The sequence below is a fragment of the Anguilla anguilla genome, chromosome 9, assembly GCF_013347855.1.
Source record: "Anguilla anguilla isolate fAngAng1 chromosome 9, fAngAng1.pri, whole genome shotgun sequence".
NCBI classification, from domain to species: domain Eukaryota; kingdom Metazoa; phylum Chordata; class Actinopteri; order Anguilliformes; family Anguillidae; genus Anguilla; species Anguilla anguilla.
In genome coordinates this window covers 24,960,919-24,983,058 of record NC_049209.1, presented here as the reverse complement: position 1 = coordinate 24,983,058, position 22,140 = coordinate 24,960,919, and the positions used below count along the sequence as shown (strand labels likewise).

Sequence of the window (22,140 nt, the reverse complement as noted above, 5' to 3'; positions counted from 1 at the left end):
AACTTTATACAAGACAGGAAATGAGAAGACACCCCATATACACTCACCAGCCACTTTATTAGGTACTTGCTAGTACCGGGTGTGGTCTTCTGCTGCTGTAGCCCATCTGTTTCAAGGTTCGACGTGCTGTGCGTTCAGAGATGCTCTTCTGCATACCTCGGTTGTAACGAGTGGTTATTTGTTACTGTTACTGTTACTGTTGCCTTTCTATCAGCTCAAACCAGTCTGGCCATTCTTCTGACCTCTGCCATCAACAAGGCATTTTCGCCCAGAGAACTGCCTCTCACTGGATATTTTCTCTTTTTCGGACCATTCTCTGTAAACCCTAGAGATGGTTGTGATCCCACCAGTTTCTGAAATACTCAAACCAGCCCGTCTGTCACCAACAACCATACCACGTTCAAAGTCACTTAAATCACCTTTCTACCCCATTCTGATGCTTGGTTTGAACTTTAGCAGATCGTCTTGACCATGTCTACATGCCTAAATGCACTGAGTTTCTGCCACATGATTGGCTGATTAGATATTTGCATTAACGAGCAGTTGAACAGGTGTACCTAATAAAGTGGCGAGTGTATATGGACCATGGAACAACTAAAGTGCAAAAAAACTACAGTGAAAGTTTAAACTCACTCCACCTGTACACTGTACATTTAGTTATAATTAGGTATGTTCAACTTGTATAGGATATAAATTCAAATGATAAATTTAGATATTTCTGCTCTACTGAGAAGACCAGAGTCCAGGTGCATAAGTGATTACATTTTTCATACTTTAATACTGGACCTTTGATCCCCTTTAAAGTACGTGCTTTACTGTCCATGACTAACACTGTTCACATCATCACCTAATTGGTTTGACAAAGAATGTCAAATCATTGTCAATTCTACAAGAAAACTGACCAAACAATTCAGATTTGCTTATCCTTGCTCTTAAAAAAATAAGGAAAAACGAAAGCTTCTCTCTGTCCAAAAACAATAAAATACTGTTAGGAAGTCATCAGAGACAAATACATTTGGAATGGCTTTTATATAAAATTAGAACAATAAGATACAAGAACGGTTTTCATATATGCATATAAAAAACATTACACACAGAGCAAAATAAACATGATTCTTTGAAAAAATAAGCAGAGGTGTTTAAGTTAGTAGATGAAATGCAAAAAAGGCACTAATGTTACTACATTCCAGTTTTAAGACATCAAACAAAAAGCAGGAAACATTTCTGTTAACAACAAAACAAGTAGTACGTGCCATCTTTGATATGCAGTACATAGTGCAGATCGTTTTTGCAATGCATGATATTTATACAGGCACAACACACGACTTAAGCTAAGTTTACAAACGGCAAAAATGACGATTTAAACATGATTTACAATTCAGTATGGTGTTCAAACATACTATCAGTGGAATGATTAATGGAACCTGCATTCTTTCAAATGTTGACACAATACATTTCATAAGAATTTGGACTTGAGAAACATTTAAAGGTTTTTATAATGAAAAAACTACCTACACAATAGACATGTACTAGCATGGGACAGCACAGTAAAAGGTCCAGCATTTATTGAATAATTAGGAATGGTTATTAAGGTCATCTTAACATACACACTTCTATCCTAGAATTGATGGTAGGTGGCATTGAAATATCGTAATTATATCTCACATAATTCTAAAAGAATGCCACTACTGTGAAATGGAAGACAGCAAAAACTTAAAAATTAAATATCTAAGACTTTGTGGAAGGCTCAGTACAAAACGTTCACTAGTTAGCTCCTTTTCAACTAATTTTTACATTGACATTTGCAACAGAATTTAAAAATGCACAGAACATGTAGGTATTTTAATGGGGCCATTTTTAGGCACTAGAACATTAAAATGGACTCGCATACTGGCTTTGCTAGCTTTGTTAGACACAATGCGAGTCAAAGACATACCACATACGATGTCTGAGACTGGCAAGTTTATTTTAATATAACAGGATAGATGAGTGAATGAATGAACGAAACATTGCTTTTATATGACACTTTTCCAGTCACTCAAGGTGCTTTACAGTGATGTGGGGGAATTCACCTCACCCACCACCAATGTTTAGCACCCACCTGGGTGATGCACGCCAGCCATTTTGCACCAGAACGCACACCACACATTAACAGAGGTGGAGAGGGAGAGAACAAATTTTAGCCTGTTTAAATAAGGGGATGATTATGAGGCAGGTGTAGAGAGCCAGGTTGGACAATTTAGCCAGGACACCGGGGAACCCCCTACTCTTCGTGATGAGTGTCATGGGGTCTTTAATGACCACAGTGAGTCAGGACCTCAATTTACTACACCCCCCAGTTTGTTTTTTGTAGGGAGTGTGTAGTGTTCCTACATGGATTCATTTGGATATCAAACACAATTAAATTTAATCTCAAAAATCCCTTTGTGTTACAAGTTCAGTCAAAAAAGGGAAGAAATTTCCACTACAAAACATTTATGAATGTTTTGCGCAGCACAAATAGTTTGGAGCAATCATAATTTGCCTGCTCTGCTAATTTTAAGCCCTCATTATCTACATCTTTTAAAGTCAACACATATTCTTGTTAATCCTTTGATTTGTTAGTTACATGCAAATATAATTTTCTGTACAATGTTCATTAAAGTCATCATTTGGCTAATTATTTCATTTAAGCCAAATTGCTTGTTTCATAGGCAGTTTGTGATTTACACATATGGTTAAGGCAGTAGTTCATTTATTATAATTATTGTATAGAGTCAGATTCTAGAGAAAACCTTGCTTATCCATTCCTCCGATGGAGCAAGAGAAGTCTCTAGCACATTGTTCCAACAATCTCTTCACTTACCAAGATTATGTACCAGCAAAAAATAGCTTAAGGTAAAGCCTGAAGTACTAATGCATTCTCTATTATAGCTACAAGAATTAACTTTAAAAAATAAAAATGGCAAAGCTGATTTTACCCTGCCTATAACTAGTCAGTTGAAACAAGAGTTTGTGGACTATTATGGGTGTATTTTTTAGTGTCATCTAATCTTTTCAGTGCATCTAATATTCTACAAAAAAAATATTTGGGGGAAAAAAACTGAAGAGATACATGAACATGCAAGGATTTATCTGGATTAAATAACAATGTTATATTCATTCACAAAGCCAGGAACCCAGGAGCAGCAGGCAGCAAGTCACTGCCCTCCAGTCAATTTCAGCCGGTAGTTTCTCCCCTTAGTTTTTACGAATGTCAGCATAAACCACTGGCTCCATCTTGTGGAAGGAGTTTGGGTTCTTACTGCCTGAATGATCAAGCTGTGCATATATCACCGGTCCCTGTTGAAGGAAAGTGTGGGATAGGGCGTAATTAGAAACATTAGAATACCCTCTTTTTTCGCATCAACAGAGCAAAGGAGGACATCTCTATGTTCTGAGAACAACCATGTTCTTCCTGGTAATAATTCAAAGTAGGAATTTCATCCAGCGGTCCCAAAGTCTACCACACAAAAAGAGCTGAACAATGAGCAGCCTTGCTTGCCCAAGCCTATGCTAAATCCAACAGGTACCTGATACCTTCAGTGACCAGGTTGGCACGGGGCACTTTCAGACTGCAGACACTTTCAGAAATGCACAAAAGGTAATGTCCCAAGATGTGCAACACAACAACAGGGCCTTATCCTGGCCATCTACTGCACCACCATAGACCTGTCCCAGCATGTTCCTAAACTTAAGGTGGAAGGTGGGACGCTGAATTGCTCTTTAGTACACACCCTGTACACTGAAGGCCAAGAACTGAGTATACACCCTGTAAACTGAAGGACAAGCACTGAGTGTATACCCTGTATGCTGAAGCACTAACTAACTAAGCAAAGCACTGAGAATGTAGCACAATATGCACACACTTATTTCAATAATATGAATGTTGTTTTTACAATGGACAGTTGTTTGTATACACTCCCAACTCCTACCTGAACAGGGGCAGACGGACTGCTACACCTGGAGCCCTCTGAGCTGGACTCTGCTTTCTTCCCCAGCCGCGTTGCTTGTGAACTGACACTCTCAGTCGAGGTGCAGCTTTATTTTAGTTTATTTTTTTATGTTGGTTTTGGTGGGTACGGGAGGATGCATTTAAATTGCGTGATCGAGGGGAGGTGGGCAAGCAAGCATTGGCGCACAGGTAAATGGCACACACAAACACACAAAAACAGAAACAGAGACATGTAGCGAAAGGTGAACACAATGACATTTCACATACTGTATGACATGGGAGATTTTTTTCCTCAATGTGTCACTATCTATTGCTTGAATGGCTGAAAATTTAAACTGAAACAGTATCATTATCATAATAAAAGGACATCACATGGATAAAATAGACAATTATTGAAAAAAAAAATGAATGGATAAATCACATTTACACCTAACATTTGCTTGCGGTTGTGGAAAGAATTCGTTCACTTGTGTTTAAAGCAGGGATGCACAATATGTAAATTTACATATTTACATCCCTACTGCATACCTTCAATCACATTGCCCAATCATAGCCATAATCTTACCAGGTTAGTACAAAGTTTGCTTCCCACTATATCAGCCATTAACAATATGATTATGATATTATCGTGCATGCCTAGTTCGAAGTATGATGAGACTGATGGTGTCTTTGTTCTGCACCGTTTAAGCCTTAAGCCTGGATTATGTTGTACAAACACTGTAAACAAAAGCCAACATGCATAGCTGAATTACAGTCTTAGGTGAGAATGATGCCTCTAATCACTTCCACAGACAGTTAAGACTTCTTTATTGCTGCTGTAGCCTCACAACCAGCAACGTGCATCCTACAATGACATTTTGGTACCTACAAGAAGGCAGAAACATCTATCGAAATTTCACTGAAGAGTTTTCACATTATTAAATGTTCCAACCAACAGGGCCTAATTTATTTTTGAGATAAGAATTAATTGTTACAGGCTCAATCACTAACAAAAACACTCCAATCATATAGCCTGAAAGTCATAATATCATAACGCCAGATTGACCATGTGTACTTGCTAAAGCACAAGTATTAACAGACCATTGACATTTATTAGACACAAAAAAGTAGAAATAACTGAGAGCTTACATCACACGTATGTGGAAAAACAATCTCACATTCCTATCACCTGACACCGTACCTGAGAATTTCAACTGAAACCCCCAATGCTGTCATCATTAGCCTGCAGGTTCCTACGTCACTTAGTAATGTATACATTACATTCTGCAGTAAAAAGTATTATTTAAGAAACCTTTCAATCAGTCCATTTGAAAAATATGAACACTTCCTTCACCACTCCCTACACACCACTGGAAAAAAGTGAGTACAGGTTGGTAATGAGATTATAAACAAACAGTGGAGAACACGACAGAACACATGGTTAGTTTTGGCAGACAAAACAGTCAGACAATGCAGTTAATGTTAGATGACCAGCCAAGCTTAGCATTGCACTTTTTACGCTTTTATGGGAAATGCAACTAAATGACCATTTTTCCCCAAAGCATGTCCTTTACAACTTCTGTGTGGCAAATCACTCCACCAATTCCAGTCGATACTGAAGTGGTTGAACCTCAATGTCTAAAACTAATTTCGCTCTTAATGGGAAAATAGGGATGCCTTCTACTCAGTGCTACTGAACAACGGAGGGACATCCATTTTCAGGGTTCTGAGAGGACCAAATGCTAATAGACTGAAGTGCAAGACTTAATAAATAACTGATTTTGATTTGTGTATAAAGTGAATGACAAGCCCAGACTTCAAGAATATTTTGTTTCCTCTTGGAAAGTCACTGTCACATATGAGCACAACAGCACATAAATAGCCCACTGCCACAATGTTTTTTGTTTAATACCTTCCACTGAGGATATTCCGTTGCACAATTTTTTCATCAAATACAGATTTTCAAAAGCTCCCATTCTAACACTGAAAAATTGTAGGAGACCCATCATTAACAATGTATGTTACTTAATGGCAAACAACTATTTCTGGCTTCAAACAAGCCCTAGATTTTGAACGACTGTGTGCCACATTTCGAGAAGTGAAATGGCTTACTTCAAGAGTTCCCTGTTCCCTTCAGAGTTACATGCTGTTCTCCAAAAGTCCCAATATAACATTTAAGACACACAGTAGTTAGGTTCTCCCATGCTATAGTACACAGTTCAGACTATTGCAATGCAATGTTAAGGGATTAAAGGAGGAAGCTACTGCAACCTCATGCACAAACACCTGAAAATTCAACACAACTGAATTTTCACAAGTATTATAATCAAGCTAACACATTCAAACTTCTAACACAGATCATTTTAGTAGCAAAAAGGACATGGTTAAATCCCACAGAGAGGCAAGACATCACCCCAAAAGAGGAATGCCTTTTGAAATGTGTTTTCAGAGAGGAAAGGCCCAGTGCCAACATAAGCTCCTGTTACATGCAAAATCACGCAGCATTGAGGTCAGCTGCTCAACATAGGCTTTGTTCTAGCCATGTTGACATACATCAGACGGACACAGTTTAAGGGTGTAAGTCCACTGAGTCGCTTTATCACAGCAAATAACTGCAACACACTGTACCAACCTATAAACACCATAAGGAAAGTCACCCACTTGACAATGCATAAAACTTGGCCAACAGAATATTGGCCAAGGAACACTTCAGGTCAGAAAAATTAGCCTAACCTCTGGTGAACAGATCAATGCAGTTTTGCACTTGCAAAGAACAATGCAAGTTCAATTCCACTTCAGCTTTTTAATGTTCTTGTGCACGCTCTTTTCTCGTGAATATCTAATAACATATCAACTGAAAGGGAATGGCAAGATGGCTTTTTTGCTTTTAAAAGAGAAAATAACACTGATGACATAATTTCATATCAACAATTCTGACACTAGACAAATTCCCACTGGCTCGCTCTCTCTCTCGAAAAGTATATGAATTTGTGGCCTGTCACTTCTGCGAAATAAAGACTAAATCTAGAGACAAAGTCACTAAATAGGTAACACTAAGTAGGTCTACCTCAGTTCGCGGTTACAGACATGACTGGACAGAGTGACTGCATCACCTGCAGCACTTGTAGCTCTCGGAAAGTGTGAGCTTGCTCTAAATACGTAACCTGAATTACTGCGAGTAAGGTTACAGTATTAATTATTGGCTTGTTGCTATACAATGATGGCAACAACCAAGGCTCACATAGCAGGTTACCTGACTGTTCTAATGGACAACTAGCAGCTCAGCTAAAGGAAACACTAATCAGGGAGTGCGCTACTGCAGGGCCTTTCTAACCCCAAGCGGACATCACTAGTGGCCACTCCAGCATTGAACCAATGTTTCCATTTGATAATCTGTACCTATAGGGACAAGGCTTTGCATTCAATTATGTTAAACTAGTGGGTTAAATAATATAATAATAATCTTGAGGTGAATAAAACTAAATTATGCCTACTTAGGAAATCTGGTGTTCCACCACATCACCAGAAGGGGATGATAAGGTAGCCTATTAATTGAATATGGAAAAAGAGATAGAGAGGACTATAGCTGAATAATAATAATAATAATAATAATAATAATAATAATAATAATTCAAAAACCTGTGGAATAGGATGAGTGAACTGGGGCCATGGGCTTGCGAATCTGGTTTTGGTTTCAAAACTGTTACACCCTTATACAACACCCACAGCTGTGTAACACTTACCGTCAAACTAGCATTTGCCTACTTAATGGTTTTATCACCTGTATCATTTTCTTTATGCCAACAATTAACAAGCTCTCAAATTCAAGCAAGATACAATGTCCACACTGAGTTAAAATTATTGCATTTATGACCAACCAATTCTTCTGGGAGCGGGCATTTAAAAACCACATTAACATCTGAAACAACTATGCTTATTAATCAACTGCCTATTGTTAGTTAAAAACAGGCAAATTGCTGTAAATGAAGGAAAACTGAGTGTGAGACCTACCCTTCGTAGTCATGATTGGACTCTTGCCTCTTTATTATTAAGTAGGTGACGACTGTGATGAGTATTAGACCAATGATGGCACCAATAACAGCTCCGACAATGACCACAGTGTTGGTTTGAGGAAGAGCCTCTGGAATACAAAACAAAACAAATGACCATTTGCATGCCACACAGAGAAGGGTGTGCATGTTTCATCTTAAATCCTACTGTGCTTAAACCAGATACCAACAAATAATAATCAATCATTCTACTAATACAGAAAAATAAAGTAAAACCACTACTGTTACACAAGGCCAAACATGACATAGGTTTTAGCACTTTGTGACAATGTACCTAGCGAGTGCAGTGTAGATAACAGGCCATTTATGTATGTGGAATTGCACATGAAATTCTGCAGTATGAAATGAGTTCTGCTTTAGGGGTTAATTCAATAAGTAACTCCTTTGCCTTTGACCTAACTTATCAAATATCATTCAGAAATATATTTTGAAAAAATTTTTTTTTTTTTTTTTTTTTTTAAATCAGTGCAAAACATTTATTATTTTACACTGCATTGTGTGGGTGTGGGTGTGTGTGTGTGTGTGTGTGTGTGTGTGTGCATGTTTATTTGAGCCTTTGATATAGGAAACACGTGGAGATTTCAAATGATCTGAAAAATCGAATTTAAAAGGCCTTCAGAAACTATTAAAGCATAACGCATACCACTACTGTGACCTTTATTAGCACACCACAAAGATTATACATAAATAATATATAGCCATTTAACTATGCACATCAGAAAAAAGACAATACAGGGCTTAATCAAGCATAGCTGAGAGGAAAGTTGGAACTACATCAAGTAGGCCTATACTCTGCACAAGTATCCTGGTTCTCCAGGATCACGGGAGAGAGCCAAAGACCCTTGAATCAAGCCAATCACAGATGCCCACACCTTCAGCCTGGACCAGGAGACGGTACTGAACACTGCAGATTTACCTTTCATTACCACCCGCAGCTGCGTGCGTGCAGGCATCACCTCGATGTCAGGGGGGTTCTTCACATCGCAGGCGTAGGTGCCATTGTCGCTGAACTGCATTTTGGTCAGTTTTATTGAAGCATCTTTCTTGTTTAGGTCTCCGATCCACTCTACCCTTTCCTTAAACTGGGAAGTGACTGAAGGATAAGCCTTTCCCGCAGAATAGTGGAAGATCTTATGCAGAAAAGAGGGGACATGGGGCACAAATGGAAACACAGGTTAGCAGATACCTGTGAGCAGAATTCAAAAGCTGAATAGAAAAACAAAAACAAATATTTCCTGGAAAAACAAACACTGATGGAGAAACAATTGTAAAATTCTTCTGGTTTGGTTTATCCCTGCTGTGAGGCACATCCTGCCTACGCGCAGAAAAAAGGGAAATGCTAAAAGAATAAATTAAAAAATACTGACTTACAGCTGAAATGTGAGGCTTTGGTTTGCTACATAATTGAAATAACTCCTCAAAGAGACAATACTTGAATGACATCTTCATAATTATATTTGTTGCAAGAAACTGAGATGAAGAGTAAATCCAGAAATACGTGGAAATCTGTTCTGATTGCAGGCCGGTGAATGCATTCTGTCTCTCCAATCATACACACAGTTGTAGGGTGGGCCCCACTCATTGCTGAGATAAGCCAACCATTTCTCTCCGGAGAGAGGAAATGGGAGGATATCACAAGCTAAGTTACAACCAGCCACAGAGCAGGAGGGAGCATTCGCACAAACAGACTCAAAAATAGTACTATATTCTGATTCTGTGAATGCGGGGGTATATTCTCAAAAGCCAACATAACGTTACAAGTTCACTATGCTAATGTAGGCCAATTGAAATTACAGAAACATAGCACTCATTTTGTACAATTCTTTCCCAGACTTTTCAAAAAGCACATGAACTGTATGTGTAAGAAACCAGGCTTTAAATGCCCTTATCTTTTAGTTTCCGTTTAGCACATCCAATGGGAAATTGAACTAATCATTCAGTTTCCAGGACAAGTTAAAAAAAACTAAAATGAACCCCAGGGTATTTGGATGTATGCACACTACCAGAATCCACCCAACAATGCTACATTTTTATTCATACCTGATAGGTCCAACAAAGCATTTATCATGAATTTTACTTTCTCATGAAACAACATTTGCCGAGTGTTAAAGTTACAATCTCAAAGATTTCCATTTCGTTCTCTTTAGCGGTACCAATGGTGAGAAGCGGTAATTGCAGGTGTGTTTTTGGACCTCACTTCCCATAGATCCAACCGGATCCAACCAGTGTCGCCTGTGTGACGTTTGTCAGTTGGCACCTGGGCCACGCCAACTATTACACTTATTATTTACTGAATAAAAAATGGTGGTTATACAAGTAACATTATTTACATACTCATTCATTGTCTAACATTAGCCTAACTTAAGCTGTCTTTACACTGCCGAGCCGGGTTAAAATGCTGTAGCAGACCTGGGGTAGAATTAGTGATGATCAATTTCCAAAAACGTTCTTTATCCACCTTTTGCTCGGTATGAACATCTTTACACTGCAGAGAAGAATTTGCGGGATTCGCTGTGGCTCGTGCAATTATGTATCTCGTGCATCATCATCATGAATGATAGTTGTGTGATATTTTTGAAACAACTGCCCTGTTGTTTCTGGTTTTGCTAGCTAAACTGTTCGTGTAAGCTGAGCTGGATGTTAAATTAGCAATCAGAATAAGAAGAAAACAAAAACAAAGGAGATTTCATCAAAAAAGGGCATCAAGGCTGAAGGAACATATGAGGAAGCGTAATAAAATAACAACGCTAATCCATACTGCCATATTCTTTTATTTAGTTTTCTCCGGCTTGACATCTTTACACAGAAATCAGACCCGGCTCTGCTCCACCTATACCCCGGCTTTATTCCGATCAATATATTGATGAACTTGATGGTAATGTAAATAACGGTAACGTTAAGGCCAGTTCAGATCAATGATTCGCAACGAGACGAAACGGTTTTAGAATGTTGAAGAGAAAATTGCAGCGGTGTGAACTGGTTAGTTGCAGAGTGTCTGAAGCTGTTGCCTGGGGTCTCAAAAGACCCACCTTGCCAAATCGCCAAGTGCAGTTTTAGAACGTTCACAATCAGACATCTTGGAATTTTGCAAGTTGCATCCAGTCTCGTTGCAAATCATTGATCAGAACTGGCCTTTAGTTAGCTACATTGCAACGCTGCAACAAGGTAGCATTGCATTCGAGAGACGGTTTGTGAGGTCGGTAGCGTTAGCTAGCGTTTTTTCTAATTGTTAGCTGACATTAGATTGTGTTAATTACATTAGCTAGCTAGCTAACGCAACATTACCTGATATGAGAGATGGACACTGTGCGCAACGTTGTCTAAACTAATGTTGCCTTTATTGACATGGTCCGGTAGCTAGCTTTAGCTGTGCAAATAGCTATGTAATTTAGTAACGTTACATTGTCATCAAATGTAATACGAAATCTACATCAACAAATAATGACCTCTCATGTTACACAAAAACTTATTAGGGTTCCATAACCCCCCCCACCTTAACGCTAGCAGACACCGGAAAAACCAGTACGCCGCTCACACACAAGTGAGTTGAAGAGCAAGCCTGTTGCGTTAGCTCTGCCTACCCTCTCTGGCGGACCAACCACTGATGGGTGATGAAAAACGCGTCACTATCTATGCGCCGCTTGTGATTTTTTCCCAGGAATGTCGCCACAGACACCCAGTTCTTTAATCATAAATTATAATAATAATAATAATATTAATTAATATAATAATAGGCTCAATCACCATTGTGTTACCTAATTCAGCAATAGATAGTGACTTAACAGACATTTATTTTAATGAAAATCTTAATATAATATATCTGAGATTATTACTTTAAGTACAGTAATTAAAGACTGCATTCCTGAATTTACAAGGTACTTTCTGTCATATTGCTGGTAACATCAGATGCCCATGTATTCAGATACAGAAGGAAAACTTGGTTTGGCACCAACACACTGCAGAAACCATCAAGAGGAGGGAATTAGATCAAAATCTGAGGCTTGTAAGGGTGAAAACAGGACATTCACTAAATATGATTTACATGCAGGAAATATGGGAATTGGCTGCTAGATTATCCTGACAGTATGAGAGAAATGAAAGGTAGGTGCCTTACAGTGACTGGGGAGGAGCTGGATCCCTCAGCAAGGAATGTCCAGGACACAGAAGCTCCACTGCTGATAACCTCCCTCGATTTAAAAGTGCACTGAAGAACCCCCGTGGTTCCATTCTCCACCATCACCTCTGCTGGCGTGAACACATCAATAGCAGTGGCTGGAAAAGTACCTGTGTACATGAAAACACAGAATTAACACACAGCTTTTTACGTGGAATGTATGTGATAAACAAACTGTGATTTGGTCTTTAAGCTCTTAACTGCATGAACAAGTAGCATCATAAATGGTTCTCTATTTGTAGTGTTAGTACAGTAGTAGCTGCTGCATAATTACAATGGGGGTATGCAAACTGAAAGTAGTCATGCCCGATGCCCCAGGGTTGTTTATTAGCATTCCTTTACAGCACTGTGTTTCACTGTTGCATGTCGTGCAACCAGTGATTAGCAGTGAGGCACAGTGGGACTTTCCATTTCACTTCCAGGGCATCATCAAGCCTGACTGCGAAATAGCCTACAGCTTCAGCAAACAGCTACTTTCTTACCTGAAAAGTTATAATCATCTCCCAAAAAAGAAAAAAACACTTGTTTATCATGTGCCCTGCAAATTCACTTGCCTGTGCAAAACTGAGCCCACAGCACTACTTAAAACACCCCCTCCCTAAAGGCAGTGTAACAACATTCTCCAAAATCCCAATCTAACTGACGTTTCCCCCACAATGTGTGCTCCTTTTGAAAATTTTCCCCACCATAAAAGTACCGGATGAGTAAGCTGAGAGGAAGCAGACAGCAGGAGAGAGAAAAACATGCTGACGCAGCACAGAACAAATAGCTTTTTCCGACAGCTCTTCAGCTTTTGGCACACAGAAATTAAGTACACAGAAATGAATTTGCACATTCTTAGAAATATGTATTATATTATAGTATGTGTGTGTGTGTGTATATATATATATATATGTATTTATATAAAATTAGCCTATCTTTCCGAGTTGAACAAAAACAAATTTTAGACGTAAGGAAAATATTGCAGGAAAAAGGCACACCTCAAAAAGCACTGCTTTTCATCACAAATGCTTACCAGAAGCATATTGATCATCGTGGATATAAAAAGGAAGCCCAGGAGCAACTCACTTTACTTTCAGATCTGTTATGACGAATTAACTTTTTGTATTCAAGAATGTAAAATGTGAATTTAAAAAAGTTTTTCTTCTTGAGGCCTAAAAATTTGTCATACAACACTATCATGGAAAACAGACAAGACCCTTTAAAGCTCTTCTTTGTCATCTCAAAAATACATATTTAAAAAAAACAAAAACGGTTAGCTTCTGAAATAATACTGGACCCACATTACCACCCCTAGGTGATATAGCCTAATTTTAGCCCTGATTGACTCATTTCAAGGTCAATCTATGCTTTAAGCCACCATTGATAACATGCAAAACAGTTGAATAAAAGGTTATGTGAACCCTGCCAAATGACCATACGTTATTCAGACATCATTCTACAGATGGACATGAAAAAAAAAAACAATCTTTCAGTTTTAGGTTACGTTTAAGTTGGTAACCTGTAGGACCACATAGCAGCACCTCTCTGCATTATACAGACAAAACCTAAGCATTCAATGAGGCAATGTTCTTGAAATATTTTCATAACATCATATAAAGTGAATTTAGCTGCGATTTTCCATTTTCAAAAGTCACTTGAGTTCTCATGACTTAACAAGACACCCCGGGGGAATCTTGCAGAAGATGTAGTTTAAATTTCCCTTTCATACGCAAAGCAAGAGCATTAATATTTAGGTCCTGACCTGGGTCCTGACTCGGACTTGAAAAAGAAACCAATCAAAAACATACCAACTCACGTGTCTGCCAGTTTTAATTTCGTTAAACATCGACCGTCCAACTCGTTTAACACTTAAAGGTATGAGATCATTTATGTGGTTAGAATTTTCATAACTGAACATTCTATTGCTGATCTAACAATTACTACTGGTAAGGGAAAGCATTGGAATTCTGAAACTGATTTAGAATTTTGAGAACACATTCCAAAAAACGCAATCTTCAAAGAGTTAAAGAAAAGCAGCAGAAGAATCATATTTCACATTTCAAAATAAAGGAAAGCTGCCATCTGTTTGGCAATGATTTTCAATACAACCAAGTTGGCTAACGTTAAATAAATTATACGTACCCAAATCCAACACAAGCATAATATATTTTTTTTTCCAAAGAGAAACTAACTTTATATTTTATATTGACCACTAGCTAATCGATAAGTGCAGAGAAATCACACAAATAAGAAGTCCGACAAGCAATACATAAAACTTTTCACATAATCAACAACAGTAAATATAAGTATTGCAGCTATCACGAGCAAAACAGGTAGCTAAGATTAGCAACGTTATAAGTTTGCTGACCTGATAAGATTACTGATTATGTCACTACAGATGAAACTGTATCTCTAACGCATAGAACTCGTTCGCTCGCTTTAATCCAAAAGTTAAAACTACTTCATACAATCTACATTTAGCTAGCAAGATTACAGACTGCCTAGTTTAGGTGGCTGGATGGCTTCCTCATTTAGGCTACGTCCCGTATGTTCAAATGCTTCTTGTTTCATCAAAAACAGGAGAAATTTAAGATCTTACCGAAAAGGAGAACTAAAGCATATCCAATGAATAAGTTATAGAAAAGCGACATATCTTTATATCTTATCTCCATCCTTAGGTGTGTATTAGGATAAAATTAGCTTTTTTGTTGCGCTTTTTTCTATACTCGTTAACGCCGTCCCTTGTCCTCTTCCTGCATTACCAACAGGAAGACTCGCCTCTTACCTATCTGAGCTCTTCATTGGTGCGTGCGGTAAAGTGGTTCAAGCCTAGAGGCAGGTACACACGTCAATCAATATTTTCGGTTCCCCCAGTCTCTGGTTCCCCCCATCTAGGGTGCGGATGTGGGTTCGTCTTTCGCATGTTTACAGGTTAACCCGGAAGTTTGTGGGATGGTTAACCATAGACATATACATACTGCAGAGCCATAGAAAGAGACAGTCACCCTAAATCACGGCTGTGTGGCTGTGATTGGTTGTCGGCACGGCGGACATTTTCACAAAATATCAATTGACGTGCGAACTACCACGGCGGCGTCTGGATGACTATGAAAGTTAGCTGTGAAACAGGACAACTCACAACCCACGCCTAGTTTTCATATAAATGACACAATCACGGTAAAATATTTTTACAACTGTGATTGGATGTTGTTATAACTAAGCAACTTCCATTAACATTTAATCATATGATGCACGCAATGGCTCGTTGGTCTAGGGGTATGATTCTCGCTTAGGGTGCGAGAGGTCCCGGGTTCAAATCCCGGACGAGCCCTTCGATTTTATTTAGGTGCAGAATGAAAGTAGGTAGCATATACCTCTTCCCTTCCCCCAATTTATTCCCTTTACAGTTTTGGCAAAAGTAAAATATTGTATAATAATAATAATTGTAAAAAATAAAATAAAAAATTATGTAAACGTTATAGTTGGGTCTATCACAGCAGTTGTGTAATTTGTTCAAATGATTATTTAGTCTTAGTGTAATAGCCTATTCTTCAAGTTAAGTCAAAGTTTATTTATATGGCACATTTACAACAACCACAGTTGACCAAAGTGCTTGAACAGACTTAAAATACCAAAAATGAATATAAAAGTAATGAAAAAAAATAAGAATAAAAGGAAACAATAAACATGGTAATAAAATAATTATATAGAAGATAAAAACAAGGTGACAAGCTCAACTCGAATTGAATGCCAACGACTCACCAGCGACTTTAAAGATTAGGGTCTGAGCACTTCTTATATGAAAAGGTCGGTCAATACAGTGGTCGGACGAGACGGAAAAGGAATTGTTTGGACACAGGGATGTGGCTTTCGTTTGGGGAAAGAAAGAAGCATTCAACCCCATGAACACCATCCACCCGGTCAAGCATGGTGGTGGGAATGTAATGCTTTGGGGTGTTTTTCAGCCAATGGGTCAGGAAACCTTATCAAAGTAGGTCTCTCCTTTAATTTGTCACCTATCGGTATGTAAACACACGTCATTATTATTAAAGAAAAGGGCTCGTCCGGGATTTGAACCCGGGACCTCTCGCACCCGAAGCGAGAATCATACCCCTAGACCAACGAGCCACTGTGGCATAAGCAGCAGAAGTCACTTTTCACTCGTTCCGTTAAATGTGATCATAATGTTCGACATAATCTTGAATCGTTAGAACATTTTGCCAACGTTACCAGAGGTTTAACAGACGCTATTTTACCGTAGTCTAACTGACTAGCGAACATTCCGAGTTCCACATTTTGCGAACAACAAACCTTAGACTATATCTAAGTAAGGTATAAGCGATTGATGGCGCAGCTAGCGGAAACAAATTTAGCAACAGAACGCTAGACTCAATAGACTAGATAGATAGTTGGCTTTCTCCTCACTATACAAGGTGAAGACGATGTGAATTAAAGCCAAGTGAATGAACTGAGAAACATATTTTTTTCGGACCGCTAAATTGCAAGCTTTATAATTGTGCTAGTGAGAGTATGTTTCAGTATGAAAATGCAGATGATTCAAGAAAATGTATTGTTATCTAGAGCATGTTATCTAGCTTTAGAAATATAGAAAATTCTTGATTTTCAAATGAAAGCCCGTCCACCATCTTGTTTGAAGAAAGACGACAGCTTCTCAGTTTGAACACGAGAACGTCAGGCGCAGAGTGGTGTGACATTTGAAAATGTCGGTAAATGTTGCGCCCCCGACAGTATCACACTGGTAACTACCTGACGGGGTGAATCTATTCTATACATACGAAAGAATGAACGTCCTGTTCGTAACAAACGATTTAGGTGCAGTTTTAGAAGAAATCATCGTGCCAGTAAAGTACACGAACTTAATTTTACAAGTCTAGAACCTCATTGGAGCTGCTCGCTATCTGCTAACTCATAGTCTACAAATGAACGTGTGACAAGAGCTGAATATTAGTTCTGTCGCTGTTGCGTTGACATGTTTCTCAGGGTATTTGGCCATTCAGCAGCTGTAAAAGTCGTAACTTGTTTCAAACAACTCGGGCACGTTTGCCGTTCATCCCGATAATACATTATATATGTATCTTAATAAAACGAATATTGGAGAGAATATTTGTCGGAGCTCATGAGTGTTGCAACCCGTAGCTACTCTACCATTTCCCTGTGATTCATTTTCAGCCTGTGATTCATTTTCTCTATCTACCCCCGAAGCTGAACTCTCTATATGGGGCATGCCCCCGCCAAGGCGTAATTTGGCGGGATGGCATACCTGCCATCCCAATCCCAGTATTGAGATCCTTAGGAAATGGTCTCGATTAATGATTGAAGCTCGCTCAAAGTAACCTGTCCATTTAAGAATTATTTATTAAAATTTCACAATTTTAAGAAAGAATTTGCTGATTATGGGCCAAGCAGCAACGGTGTCTTTTTATTATAGATTTTAAATGTAAAGCATTCCAAGGAGCAGTTCGCTATATGACAATGTGCTGCACAAATGAACATTATTGTTGTTGTGATTATGGTTATGATTATGATGATAATGGTTATTATTATTGTTATTATTATTATTGTTGTTGTCGTCGTCGTTGTTATCATATCAACACCTTTTGCTGCTGTATTTTAAAAGTGATATTTAAAAATGATGTAGAAATAAGCTGCACTCCATAACAACTGTAATTTTCTTGTTATACCCATTTTCAAATACTTGTTCACATTTTCATCAAAAGAGACTAATAAATTATGACTGCAAGACGTTCTCAACATTATGTTACTTAGTGGCCATTTTATAATTTAGGCACATATAAAACCATTGACGAATGAACTGCAGAGAAGTGTTACTTTCGCACTGTCAGATATTTTAAAAACTTCATCATTTTCAAGTCTAGAGCACCCTCTGCAGTTGTTGCTGTGTATAACTACACATACTAACATGCTTCCCGAAAGGGAAGCTATGCCGCTCAGATGGCCAAGAGGGGACGCTCGAAGCGCAGTAAGTACAAAAATGAATGGGACCAGTGGGAGGACCGGCCAGGCCTAAAGAATATCGGGCTATATTTTCTAATCGTCAAAGGAAATGTGTCTATTTTCTGTTTAATTAATCTGATACGTCCCATAGTTTCTGATAAAATTGCACTTGAATTTCTAATCCTGAGTGACGTCAGTGCGTCACTCATGTACATGTTGAAAACTGATTTACGGTAGATGTAAGTTCCTTGGTATAACCAATAAATAGCGCCACCCAGTGGGTGCGTTTAACTTGCATTGATTGTTTAACGCAGCTACACTATCAAGCTAAGCAGAGGCGAAGAGAACATTTTTGGTTAAATGGCAACCTTTTTTGGAGAAGTTGTATCCGCATACTCGCGGGCTGTGGAAGAGGACGAAGAGGACGTGGACAATGAAAATGAAGAGGATCAGCAAATCCGAAAAGAGATTGAACAGAAGAGGTGCCAAATAATTTACTAGCTTGCTGGCTAGCGAGCTAGCACCCGGAATGTAGCTAGCACATGGGTAGCAAATGGCATGTTGCTATGGTATAGTAGTTTGTAGCCGCAGTAGTAATAGACAGACATGCTCACTTGGTAGTTATTCATGATTCGTATTTAAATTGAGTTTACTCTTCGATCCCAGCAAATCACTATTTCGTTTTCGTTTGCTTGCGTTGGTGTATAGCTACTCACTTTATAGCTCATTTCGCTAGCAATAGCCTATACGCTACTGTATACTGTAGATAACAAATGAGTAAGGGATCAACCATGTTAAATGTGTTTTGATGGCTACATTGAATTAACGTTTATCCATAAACAGCTTGTTGACATTAGTGTTCTTGCCTCTTGTATGTATGTCGTCAATGTAAGGTAACGTGAAAGATTCTTTGACATAGACACTTTCTGCTGTTTCATTAGCCAATATGACCACGTATGTGCGCTACTTTCACTTTCTGTTTTATGGGTAGCACGTACTACGTGTGTGATTGTGACGATAACTGTGTTTCAATATATCCGATCACTTACTATTTTTGGGTATAGTATTAAGTTAACATTGTGTCAGCGCCAGTTTTGTGTGCGTGTGTGCGCCCGCTGTAGTAGTTTTGCAACCAAAAGGGGAAGTCTCTTATTTGTTGCTAATATAAATAAATAAATCGGGAAATTGAAAATATGCCAAAATTATTTATGAGATAGGTATCTGGGTTTACACTGAAATCTTGGTTAGTTTTCTGTAAAATTATACCATGTTTCAGTTTTTTCCAAAAATTGACACCTGATTATAAATCAAATGTACATTCAAGCCCAGCAGCTAGCTCCTCTTTTGTTATTAATTGTTTTTTCTCATTCTTGAAAAGGGAGGTCTATGTCAGCTGGTGCCCGGAGGTTACACAGTCAATAACAAACTCCCCTGACAAAACTTTACAGTGTTCAGATTTTGTGATAGCAGTGGGCCCTAATGCAGCTGGTAAGTACATATAACTCATAACTCTGCCAATTCCGCCCACATATCCCTTTATCATTGTTTTTGTTGGAATTAACACCTTTTCTTCTCATGTCTGTGTCAGGTTTTCTCTCAGCCTGCATTTTGAACTCTGGGAACTGGGTAGCAGTGGGCTCTGTGTCGCTCTGGAATGAGAGGAGCAAGGACTCAAGCCGGCAGCCTGGCTGTGTGATCTACAGACAAAGGGACTTCCCAAAGGTCAGTAGCCAAAGCAGCCTGGCACAATGTTGCTAAGGTGCCCTCATTTTGGATCCTGGTTGTTAGTTCTTTTGAGGATAAGTTCAGTGCACTTGGACTTGTTTTGATTTCGAAACACAGTGTTTCTTGCTTTTCTTTGGTGCGTTTCCTGCCTGTTTGGTGAATTAGAATTCGAGGGTCATGCATAATTTGTGATCAGAATGTACGGTATGTTTAAGTGCTTGATGTAACACTGTCTATGGAAGCATTTTATGTATAATGTTGGCTAAACTGTCTCTCATTTTTGCTTCATGTGCACAAGTTGAAGTTGAAAGCTGATGCTCATTTTTTTATCCCTGAAGGTTTTAATATGCCAGTGTACCTGCTATATAGCCGAAGATCAATTATTCCAGTGGACAGAAAAGGTAAAGCTTTTGACACAGTCCTTAGAAGGCTTTATTTGCTGAACCTTTGCACTGTAGTTGTGTGGTGTGTGCATGAGTGATTTTGAACAAGTGAGTAATTAAATTTTTTGATAATTCAATACATTATGTCGCTTAAGAAGTACATTAGGACACAGACTGAAGCATTATTTCTTCAGATTACATTTAGATACTCGCAACCACTTTTTTTCTAACATGATCTTGTCCCTGATTGAATTTGCAGATGTTTTCAGTTTATTGAAGTTACTTATGGGTATAATTGCGTATGCTAACAGCATTCTTGGTTTTAGTGCTTTTGGCCACTCCGTTAGACTGTGACACTTACTTTACTTTTTGACTGTACTGCTGCTGTTATTAACCAGTTTCAGTGCTCGTGTGTACTTTGTTTTGTAAGTTACTCTTGTTAACAGTGTTTGTGCTAAATGAATGAAATGTTATATTGTTAGTCACACTCTTCTGTTAGATGAGTATTCTGAGATCCCTTCTGTATTTTAGGTGTTTGCCTGCATTCAGCAGAGAGGTCTTAACGTGATGGTCCTATCGGACTGCTCCATGGCTGAGTACAAAACCCCAGACTCCCTGTTCAGCAGCGGAACCCCGTTCCTGCGAGCCCTAAAGACCAGTCGGTATGGGAGCCAGCCAGCCTGCCTCCTGCTGGAGCAGCCAAATATTGTCACAGGTCTCGCTGCTGCAGGTATGTCCATTGTATGGTGAAATTTTTTTGTCCCCTGTCCCTTCTTTGGATGAGCTGAAAAGTTGATTGTCATATTGCTGGATCTGAAAAATGGTGAGGTCCTAATGTCTGTTTACATTTTTGTGGTAATTAATATTATGGAATTCTCTCAGTGCTTAGCCACTGTCAGGTTTGCCGGATTCCTGCCGTTCTGTATCAGTGCTACAGTGACATCATCAATCCGGACTCTGTCACTATGGAGACCTACAAACCTGCACTTTCTTGCCTGAGCAAGCTGATCAAGGTTAGCTGACATGTTGTTTTGTTTAATACCTGCATATTCTCTTGGCGATTGTGTGTTTGGGAATAGAACTCGCTTTTTAAAACCACTCTGTGTGGATATATCTACTCCCTTTCCCTGACAAAATAAGAAAAACATTACCTTTCTTTGTCTGTTTTATTTGTCTCTAGCTGGACACCTGCCTGAGTACTGACATCCTCAGGAAGTTGGTACCGGTCAATGAAGCTCAAAGTAACCTCTACACCTAAGAATGGAGAAATGCTGTATTTTTTATTCTCTGAAATCCGCATCATTCTTCCCTTGCTGTATTTTTTAAATTGATGTTTAAAAATAAATGTGTAAATATGTTGCGCTCCTGTCCGTGCATGATTTCCTTGTAATTTCTCCTTCCTGCATGCACACATCCAGGCTATTCTAGCCCAGTTCTTTCCAAGTATGAATTATGTAATATCTGTGAGAGAAAGCACTGTGACTGGATGTGAGGCATTTGTGTGGAATATAGGAGTGAGATGGACTTGCTAAAATGTGGGCATTCTGTGCAGCCCGCCATAGGCGTTGTTCCTCTGTCCCTGCACCATTGTGAGAGAGTGTGTAAATTTGTCAGATTTGAGTGAGTCTTGGTTGGAAGAGTGGAGTCTGTAGTGACCATACACTAGAGGTTATGAACTGCATGCTGGGAGATTCAGCCACCACCTCCCCATCCTACTGTCCCATCGATTTTGTGCTACATCCAGGTGTTTGTGTGTGCTTCAGTTCTGAATGTTTTGATTCTTGACCATGCCAAGATTGTACTTAATGTAGTTAACATTTATCGTTTTAAAAGGCAGAGGCTTGGCTATAATGCTTGAAACTAAATAGATACATAAAT

General features: G+C 38.8%; 2 protein-coding genes and 2 non-coding genes across 5 annotated transcripts; 2 read left to right on the top strand and 2 right to left on the bottom strand.

Annotated features, from left to right (window-relative positions):
* Positions 1-1,010: 1,010 nt before the first annotated feature.
* Positions 1,011-14,959, bottom strand: mpzl1l (myelin protein zero-like 1 like). 2 transcript variants are annotated; one of them, XM_035433285.1, is made up of 6 exons: positions 14,778-14,959; positions 12,137-12,306; positions 8,939-9,152; positions 7,964-8,093; positions 3,954-4,059; positions 1,011-3,321 (listed from the first exon to the last, which is right to left on the bottom strand). In XM_035433285.1, exons 1-6 carry the CDS (start codon positions 14,848-14,850, stop codon positions 3,220-3,222), a joined length of 795 nt encoding a protein of 264 aa, XP_035289176.1. In that variant the 5' UTR covers positions 14,851-14,959; the 3' UTR covers positions 1,011-3,219. The 2 variants fall into 2 exon arrangements, with proteins under 2 accessions (XP_035289176.1, XP_035289177.1); XM_035433286.1 differs by lacking the exon at positions 3,954-4,059 and having other exon boundaries at positions 14,778-14,958.
* Positions 14,960-15,437: 478 nt separating this feature from the next.
* trnap-agg lies at positions 15,438-15,509 on the top strand. The gene has a single exon. It is a non-coding gene; the product is annotated as a tRNA-Pro (tRNA).
* A 725-nt stretch (positions 15,510-16,234) lies between these two features.
* On the bottom strand, positions 16,235-16,306 carry trnap-cgg. Its single transcript has one exon. It is a non-coding gene; the product is annotated as a tRNA-Pro (tRNA).
* A 2,121-nt stretch (positions 16,307-18,427) lies between these two features.
* Positions 18,428-21,624, top strand: psmg1 (proteasome (prosome, macropain) assembly chaperone 1). Its single transcript, XM_035431697.1, has 7 exons — positions 18,428-18,636; positions 19,533-19,642; positions 19,743-19,876; positions 20,218-20,280; positions 20,794-20,992; positions 21,145-21,275; positions 21,443-21,624. The coding sequence occupies exons 1-7, from the start codon at positions 18,515-18,517 to the stop codon at positions 21,518-21,520; spliced, it is 837 nt and encodes a 278-aa protein (XP_035287588.1). The 5' UTR covers positions 18,428-18,514; the 3' UTR covers positions 21,521-21,624.
* Positions 21,625-22,140: the final 516 nt, after the last annotated feature.

Bases quoted from the DNA above. Each gene is read 5' to 3' on its own strand.
- psmg1 (XM_035431697.1), top strand. From the start codon at position 18,515: ATGGCAACCTTTTTTGGAGAAGTTGTATCCGCATACTCGCGGGCTGTG. The intron at 19,643-19,742 runs GTAAGTACATAT...TGTCTGTGTCAG, and splicing joins AGTGGGCCCTAATGCAGCTG to GTTTTCTCTCAGCCTGCATT. The intron at 19,877-20,217 runs GTCAGTAGCCAA...TTATCCCTGAAG, and splicing joins GACAAAGGGACTTCCCAAAG to GTTTTAATATGCCAGTGTAC.
- mpzl1l (XM_035433285.1), bottom strand. From the start codon at position 14,850: ATGGAGATAAGATATAAAGATATGTCGCTTTTCTATAACTTATTCATT. The intron at 12,307-14,777 runs GTAAGATCTTAA...TCATGTACACAG, and splicing joins TGCTTTAGTTCTCCTTTTCG to GTACTTTTCCAGCCACTGCT. The intron at 9,153-12,136 runs GTAAGGCACCTA...TTTCTGCATAAG, and splicing joins CCAGCTCCTCCCCAGTCACT to ATCTTCCACTATTCTGCGGG.